This window comes from Hibiscus syriacus, unplaced genomic scaffold (assembly GCF_006381635.1).
Source record: "Hibiscus syriacus cultivar Baekdansim isolate YM2019G1 unplaced genomic scaffold, ASM638163v2 tig00005294_pilon, whole genome shotgun sequence".
NCBI classification, from domain to species: domain Eukaryota; kingdom Viridiplantae; phylum Streptophyta; class Magnoliopsida; order Malvales; family Malvaceae; genus Hibiscus; species Hibiscus syriacus.
In genome coordinates, this window is record NW_024062052.1 from 886,966 (window position 1) to 896,491 (window position 9,526).

Genomic DNA, 9,526 nt, shown 5'->3' on the forward strand with positions numbered 1-9,526 from the left:
GTAGGAATCACATTCTTCTCCGAATGTTGCATAACGCCCACACCCAATTCTATCTTCGCTTAATTTCTTCAAATGCAGGGGTAATTTGGTAAGTTGAAAACTTGCGGAAAACTTCTCGGCAGAGAGCAAAGCGTGTTTAGCGTTGACCGATGGGTGACTTGGTCTTGTCTTCCGTTTTGAAATTTCAGTTCCCAAGATACCCTTTCCCATAAACGATATTACACACAGGCCCCTCCCCAAAACGACATTGTTCAGTGAGGGGTATAAATAGACCATAAACCGATCTAAAGAGGCTTCAAGCCTCATTTCTCTTATTTGATTCTCTCTCTAAAGAGATTGGAGCTCTCGCTTCTCACTAGAATTCCCTCACAGGAGGGAATTCGTCCCCGGCCGGTCACTGTACACCGTCGTTAGCCGTTGCCGTCGGAAAACATAAAAATACCCTGAAATATTTCTCTCTTTCCCCTAAAGCCTAAATCGAAAGTTATTTACCCTAAAAAGCCCTTAATCGAAGCAGATCTAAGGTTTATATCTTCGGCGTTTCGTCTTCTCCGGTGGCGCGTGGAGGCGCGTAGATGCTCCGACAATAGTAAGACTTCTCTCACTCTATTCTATATTTTTCTGGATTTTGGGAGGTTGCCTTCTTGCTTGTTGCTTTTTTTTGTTTCTATTGCAGGTTCAACCCTATTTATAAGGTTCTTCGAATCATTCTTTGGACCGGTTAAAAGACTGGACCCCGGTAGTCACCGGAGCTACGGTGGTGACTCACCCTAGGGGGCTGTGAGGTGTGCGGTGGAGGGACTGTGTGCATTAATTACACCCAGATCTCGCAGATCCGTCAAGGACGTGACAGCTCCTGGTTGGAGGCGACGGTGGCAAGGGCATCATCACTTCTATGGTGGCGACCGGAATAGCCCTAGGGTGTAATGAGAACCCTAGGGTTCTTGCTGGTCACGTTTAGGGTCGTTGGATCTCTCCAGATCCAACAGTTGAGATCTATGCGGCGCTGGAACCTGTGTGAAACCATAACCGAACTTGGATCTGGTTCTTGGGCCTCTTGGGCTACTCGAGTCAAGTCTGGGCCTGAACCAGGTCCGAGTCTGCTGGGATATATTGTAATCGGGCTTTGAGTTTAATGTGTAAATGGGCCTTCTGGTTGTAATTGGGCCTTCGGGTTTAATGTGCATTTGGACCTGTAAAATTGTAACAATTAATTATAATATAATAATAATAATAATATAATACTTATAACAAATCGGGATTCGGACGAAAACGACTGTCGACACAACGATCATAGATTAACCCGACCCGAATACAAATCGATCTGATTTTGATCTGAATCAAAAGTCAATCGACCCGATATCCTACCTGAATTGAATTTCCATTGACCCAAACTATACTCGAACCCGATATGATCCAATCCGAACCGAATCCAAATCAAATGCAATTTTAACTCGAAATAACCCAATTTGAAACCACCCGATTCGAACAAGATCCAAATGACTTGATTGCCATCTCTACACGAATATATATGTGAAGTGTCGAGTAAGTCGTAGGAATCACATTCTTCTCCGAATGTTGCATAACGCCCACACCCAATTCTATCTTCGCTTAATTTCTTCAAATGCAGGGGTAATTTGGTAAGTTGAAAACTTGCGGAAAACTTCTTGGCAGAGAGCAAAGCGTGTTTAGCGTTGACCGATGGGTGACTTGGTCTTGTCTTCCGTTTTGAAATTTCAGTTCCCAAGATACCCTTTCCCATAAACGATATTACACACAGGCCCCTCCCCAAAACGACATTGTTCAGTGAGGGGTATAAATAGACCATAAACCGATCTAAAGAGGCTTCAAGCCTCATTTCTCTTATTTGATTCTCTCTCTAAAGAGATTGGAGCTCTCGCTTCTCACTAGAATTCCCTCACAGGAGGGAATTCGTCCCCGGCCGGTCACTGTACACCGTCGTTAGCCGTTGCCGTCGGAAAACATAAAAATACCCTGAAATATTTCTCTCTTTCCCCTAAAGCCTAAATCGAAAGTTATTTACCCTAAAAAGCCCTTAATCGAAGCAGATCTAAGGTTTATATCTTCGGCGTTTCGTCTTCTCCGGTGGCGCGTGGAGGCGCGTAGATGCTCTGACAATGGTAAGACTTCTCTCACTCTATTCTATATTTTTCTGGATTTTGGGAGGTTGCCTTCTTGCTTGTTGCTTTTTTTTGTTTCTATTGCAGGTTCAACCCTATTTATAAGGTTCTTCGAATCATTCTTTGGACCGGTTAAAAGACTGGACCCCGGTAGTCACCGGAGCTACGGTGGTGACTCACCCTAGGGGGCTGTGAGGTGTGCGGTGGAGGGACTGTGTGCATTAATTACACCCAGATCTCGCAGATCCGTCAAGGACGTGACAGCTCCTGGTTGGAGGCGACGGTGGCAAGGGCATCATCACTTCTATGGTGGCGACCGGAATAGCCCTAGGGTGTAATGAGAACCCTAGGGTTCTTGCTGGTCACGTTTAGGGTCGTTGGATCTCTCCAGATCCAACAGTTGAGATCTATGCGGCGCTGGAACCTGTGTGAAACCATAACCGAACTTGGATCTGGTTCTTGGGCCTCTTGGGCTACTCGAGTCAAGTCTGGGCCTGAACCAGGTCCGAGTCTGCTGGGATATATTGTAATCGGGCTTTGAGTTTAATGTGTAAATGGGCCTTCTGGTTGTAATTGGGCCTTCGGGTTTAATGTGCATTTGGACCTGTAAAATTGTAACAATTAATTATAATATAATAATAATAATAATAATATAATACTTATAACAAATCGGGATTCGGACGAAAACGACTGTCGACACAACGATCATAGATTAACCCGACCCGAATACAAATCGATCTGATTTTGATCTGAATCAAAAGTCAATCGACCCGATATCCTACCTGAATTGAATTTCCATTGACCCAAACTATACTCGAACCCGATATGATCCAATCCGAACCGAATCCAAATCAAATGCAATTTTAACTCGAAATAACCCAATTTGAAACCACCCGATTCGAACAAGATCCAAATGACTTGATTGCCATCTCTACACGAATATATATGTGAAGTGTCGAGTAAGTCGTAGGAATCACATTCTTCTCCGAATGTTGCATAACGCCCACACCCAATTCTATCTTCGCTTAATTTCTTCAAATGCAGGGGTAATTTGGTAAGTTGAAAACTTGCGGAAAACTTCTCGGCAGAGAGCAAAGCGTGTTTAGCGTTGACCGATGGGTGACTTGGTCTTGTCTTCCGTTTTGAAATTTCAGTTCCCAAGATACCCTTTCCATTTTATAATAAAAAATATATACTACATAAAAGTCATACTTAATCTAGAAGTCCCCTAATTCTTAATTGAATAAAAAAAAGGCTCATGTTCAGAAAAAAAGTTGAAAAGTCTCTTATCTATATAATAATAATAAAAAATAAATAAATAAATAAATAAATAAATTTGCATAAAATGTTAAAATATATATATATATATATATATATATATATATATGAAGTTGGACATATTCTAATGGATGTTTATACTCTGAATATTATTATATTATAATGTAAACTAGATCACTGAATTATTTTTAAATAATTATTTTTATTATTTAATTTTTAAAGTTATAAAATGACAATCAAATTTATCAAATGTTTAAAAAATACTCATAAAATTTATCAAATTGTTATAACATGATTATTAAATTTTATTGAATTGTTATAAAATATCATTGCATTTATCATTTTTATGAATATAGTAATATTAATATGACAATTTTTAATAACTTAATCAATTTAATTATCATTTTATTTCTTTCAAAATTTTAATAATCAAAATGACCATTTAAATATATATATATATATTTATATATATATATTGACAGAAAGCCGCTAGTTTTATTAAAAAATAGAAAATATCCAGAATTATAATGAAGATTTACAAGCATAACGTAAACGTAAACAAAATTATAATTAGAATATTTTCTTATAATCATTAACACAAAAATTAGACACTTAGATCACAAAATGACCAAATAAGAAAAAAGTTGAAAAATTAACCAAAAAGCTCGAACAAAATGAAGATATGAACAAATCTGTCTGCATTGGCAAACGAACCACAAAAGGGGATAAATATACTGAAATTCACTGAAAAATCGCAAATCAGAGTCAAGCGATGTGAAAAAACTATTCACGAATGCAAAAAGCATATCCAAATCAATCTGAGAGTCCAAAGCAGGGAAGATCATTATGATAACAAATAAGAGTCATCTTGATCAATCGTGAGGATGTCAAATCCAACCATGAGCAAAAAGATAAATGAAAACAACAGCAAAAAAATCGTAAGTTACCAAAAGACAGAGAAAAACGTGTCACAAAAGCAAAGATAAACGTGTCATAAAGACAGAGAAACATGTCACAAAGACATAATTATTCTTATTAAAAAACTTAAAAAATAAAAAGATAAAAGATAACCGACGGATAGCAACCAGCATCAAAACCGGTGTCGTCTTCAGTTAAACAAAATTAAAGAAGAAAAAAATTGGATTGATCAATAAAATTGACACAAATTATAAAGAAAAAGAAAAAAAAAAGGAAAGAGAGAGAGAGAATAAATTCAGAGATAAACCTAAGGAAAAAGAGAAAGACAATATTTTAAATATAATTTAATACATCATAATTTACTCTATTTTATATTATAAGAATTTCCTTAGTCAAACTAGAGATAAAATCTACAATTATTATATAAAAGTCTTGATGTACTATTATTGTACAGAAGTCAAGACGTAGACAATAGCTTATTTCATTATAGAAAGACAAGTTTGGCATAGAAAATCCGAACGCAGCTTCCTATGTTCTTTACATCACCAATTTAAACCCGATCTCACACTTATTATATATTCCCCGCCCTGCAACTTAAAATCTCATTGAAATATTTAGTTGAAACGCCATGGATAGAGAGCAAGAAGAGATTCAATTTCTAGGTGTGTTTGGCATATTCAAGGAATCCTACAACATCATCTTTTCAAGAAGAAAAATCTTCACCCAGATCACTTTAGCTCTAATCCTTCCTCTCTCTTTCATCTACTTTCTTCATGCCCATGTTTCAATTCTCTTCTCAAAGAAATTCAACACTGCCAACTACGACAAACCATCCGATCTTATCTCCCATGAATGGCTTTACTTTTGGCTTTTCAATGTTGTATACGTTACTTTGTCTTTCATCTATTCGCTTCTTTCAACCGCCGCCGTTGTCTACACTATCGCCTGCATATATACAGGTCGGGAAGTCTCGTTCAAGAAAGTCAAGAGCGTTGTTCCCAAGGTTTGGAAGAGGCTGATGGTTACTTTCTTGTGTATTTTCGTTGCCATGTTTTTCTACCTCGTTGTATCTGTTGTCGTCTTCCTTATTTGGGCAGTTTCAGTGGGAGGAATACAAACCGTTGGTATTGCAGTGTTAGCCATTTTAGTGATTTTGTTCATCGTGGGGCTGCTGTATTTGACCACAGTCTGGCACTTGGCTAGCACCATATCTGTTTTAGAAGAGGTCTATGGGTTCCCGGCCATGGTGAAGAGCCAGAAACTGATCAAAGGAAAGCTACTGTTGGCTATATCCGTTTTCGTGATCATCGGTCTGGCGTCGGGATTCATCAGCCAGATCGCATTCAAGGGGCTGGTTGTGGAAGGAACCAGCATAGGAATGTTCAGCAGGGTTGTTTATGCAATCATTTGTTTGTTGTTGCTATCCACGACGATTCTCTTCGGATTAGTGATCCAGACAGTGATTTACTTTGTCTGCAAATCTTACCACCATGAAAACATCGACAAATCTGCCTTGTCGGATCACCTGGAAGTTTACCTGCTGGGAGAATACACTCGTTTGAAGACCGAGGATGTTCAGCTTTTCCATGTTTGATCGACTTGAAATAATGTAATGTAATACTTGTCGTTATGAATGGTGTTTTTGGCACCTCATCTATGAAACTAGTCTATTAAAGTCTATTACCATGTATTATATCTATGAGATAATTTTAGTTTCAACACAACCTAATAATTTCGATGAAGTTTCGTTGTTTATTTCAACTTCTGAGATGAGAACACATTAGGAAAATGATTCATTTTGATTTTGGTAGGAAAGGGGTAGCATTAAATTGCGGATGCGGTGTCCATTGCAGACACGGTTGTGGTGTCGCAGTTACAACTGTAGATGTTACGTAACATGTAACGATTGTTGCAGACGTGATTTATTTCTAAAAAATACATTATTTCTAAATCATTATATTTATATATGTTATATTCATATTTTAATATTCTAATATTAACTATTGTTAAATGACATATTCTTATAGTTAATTTTTAATTATTATATAGAGATGCGACATAAGTTAAATGTTTATTAATAATTAATATCATTTTTTTGTTAAGTCAAAGTATTCGAGTATTTTATCTATGTGAATTTATATTTCGAGCAATTTGGATGTTCGTTGTGGCATAGTTGCGGTGTTGCGGTATAATTTTTTTTACTTATTACGGTTTTAGACTACAAAAATTGTGATGCAGTTCTATTATCGCGTTACACTAATATTATGTCGTGATAACTTCTAAAATCATTACGATATGGCCGTTACATCGCGTTACGACCGTAATTTAATACTATGGGTAGAAGATAGATAGGATAGTATGTCCGGTGAAGATATCTCCATTAAATCAACAGCCTGAAAAGAATAACCGGATAACCCTTTAGTTATTGACAAGTCGCCGGCCGAAAAATCCCATAAGAGTTTATTGCCTCGAAGAAGTTGATTCAATTAATGCCATGGAAATGTCAACAATGAGCACGGTGGGAAGGTTGAAGGGAACTCAAACGGCCAAATTGAAGTAGAACTACTTAGGCGTGGGCCCCAGAATGACTAGAATGTTGACACATCCACGTTTGGTTGGGAGCAGCTGCCAAATAGAGAACTATTTGCTCCGCCAAAAGGGATTGAAGTTTCAACTGAAGTGGGCATTAATTCAACCAACATTGATGTCTCGGATGCTGAGGATCTATCTACCCCGTGCCCAGAACCAGGAGGATGTTGAAAGTTAAAAAAAAAGGTCAATTTTTGATGCATTAATGCACCGAATTTGACAGCAGTAAAATTTAAAATTTACTATTATAATTTAGTTGAAAAATTGGTATGAGAAAATTTTATTCATTTAGTCTTTGTAATTTAGGATATTTATAAGATTAGTCCTTAAGCTTCAGCTATAAATATTCTAACTCATTTAGCTTCAAAACTATCTCAAATCATTCTAGTTGTCTCTCAATACTAGAGAAATTAGAGAGTTTTCTTGGGAGTGATTTTCTCATTTTTATAAAGAGAGAATTGTCATTATTTTCTCCTTATTAGATCGAGAGAAGTTGTAACTCCTATTTTCCGATAGTGAAATTCTTCTACATTTGCCCGTGATTTTTACCCTATATTATTTAGGGGGTTTTCACGTAAAATTTGTGTCTTCTTTATCTTCATTTTTATTTTCTCAAATTATCTGTTGCGATTTTGCTCTATCCAAGTGAGAGCTATCTGTAATAGAAGCTATGACAACAAAATTTGATATTGAAAAGTTCAATGGGAGAAATGTCTCATTGTGGAAATTGAAGATGAAGGTCATCCTAAGGAAAGACGGTTGTCTAGTGGCTATCAGTGAAAGGCCGGTAGATTTCACAGATGACAACAAATGGAACGAGATGGACGGGAATGCTATGACAAACCTTCGTCTAGCATTAGCAGATGAAGTATTGTCAAGCATTGAGGAGAAGAAGGCAACCAATGAGATATGAGATCATCTCACCAAACTGTACGAGGCTACATCGTTGCACAATAAAATTTTCCGTAAAAGAAAATTGTATAATCTCTGGATGTCAGAATCTACTTCAGTGACGGAGCACTTAAACACACTGAACACTTTATTTTCTCAGCTTACATCCTTAAGTTGTACAATAGGAGAACAATAATGTGCTGAACTTCTACTTCAAAGTCTACCTGATTCGTATGATCAACTCATCATCAACTTGAAAAACAGTAATGTCACCAGTCTTATCTTCGATGACGTTGTAGCTGTAGTTCTACAAGGAGAAAATCGTCGCAAGAGTAAGGAATACTGACAAGTAAATATGCAACAAGAAGAAGCGTTGACAACATTGAGAGGGAGATCAATAGAACGTGGCCAAAGTAATAGTCACAAACATTGTAGATCAAAGTCGAGAAGCAAGAAGAATTTAAAGTGCTACAACTATGGAAAAAATGGTCACTTGAAGAAGGATTGTTGGAGTCTAGGTAAAAACTCTAATCCACAAGACAATACCACAAACACTTCAGATGATGGAGATGTTCCATGTTGTGAAGCGTCAACCATGGTATAAGGTAGAAAGATGTTTGCAGATATATAGTTCATTGATTCGGGAGCAATATATCATATGATCTCAAGAAGAAAATGGTCCCATCATTATGAACCTGTCTCAGGAGGATCTGTGGATAGTTGCAATTACCATGCCTTAGAGATCGTTGGCGTTGAAACCATTAAATTGAGGATGTATGATGGAACAATTAAAGTTGTTCGAGATTTGCGGCACATGAAAGGCCTGAAGAAAAATTTATTATCCTATGGGTTGTTGGATAATAATGCAAGCAAGATTGAAACGCAAAAAGGAATCATGAAGGTGTTCCACGGAGCGCTTGTGGCGATGAAAGGCGAAAATATAGCAGCAAACTTGTACATACTGAAGGGAAAGACTTTTCTAGAAGAAAAAGCCTCTGTTGCCTCATATAGTTCAGATTTTGTAATGCTATGACAACAGAAACTTGGACACATGTCAGAACAAGGAATGAAAGTCCTTGTGGAGCAAAAGCTACTTCCAGACTTAACAAATGTATCACTTACTTTGTGTGGGTATTGTATAACAAGTAAGCAACACAGGTTAAAATTCAACACGTCAAATTCTAGAGGCAAAAGTGTTTTAGAACTAGTTCATTCTGACGTATAGCAAGCACCAGTTACATCCCTAGGCGGAGAAAAGTACTTTGTCTCATTTATTGATGACTAATTCAGGAGATGTTGGGTATACCCTATTAAGAAAAAGTTAGATGTGTTTTCAACTTTTAAAAACTTCAAAGCGTGTGTGGAACTTGATTATGGAAATAAGATCAAGTGTTTCTGAACAGATAATGAAGAAGAATACACAAGTGAAGAATTTGATGACTTTTGCAGAAAATAATGCATCAAAAAACATTCACAGTGGCATACAATCCTCAACAAAATGGAGTGGCAGAGCGGATGAACAGAACCTTGTTGGAAAGAACAAAAGCAATGTTAAGAGATGCAAGCCTAGAAAAATCATTTTGGACAGAAGCAGTCAATACTACCAATTTTTTGGTGAATAGAGCTCCATCAACTACAATAGAGCTTAAGACACCAATAGAGATGTGGACTGGTAAACCAGCTAATTATTCAAAGCTCCATGTATTTGG

General features: G+C 37.1%; 1 protein-coding gene across 1 annotated transcript; it reads left to right on the forward strand.

Annotated features, from left to right (window-relative positions):
- Nucleotides 1-4,965: 4,965 nt before the first annotated feature.
- LOC120199024 lies at nucleotides 4,966-5,931 on the forward strand. The gene has a single exon (XM_039200241.1). The coding sequence runs from the start codon at nucleotides 4,966-4,968 to the stop codon at nucleotides 5,929-5,931; it is 966 nt and encodes a 321-aa protein (XP_039056172.1).
- The last annotated feature ends 3,595 nt before the right edge of the window (nucleotides 5,932-9,526 follow it).

Excerpts from the sequence above, each read along its gene's own strand:
- LOC120199024 (XM_039200241.1), top strand. The coding sequence starts at position 4,966 with ATGGATAGAGAGCAAGAAGAGATTCAATTTCTAGGTGTGTTTGGCATA.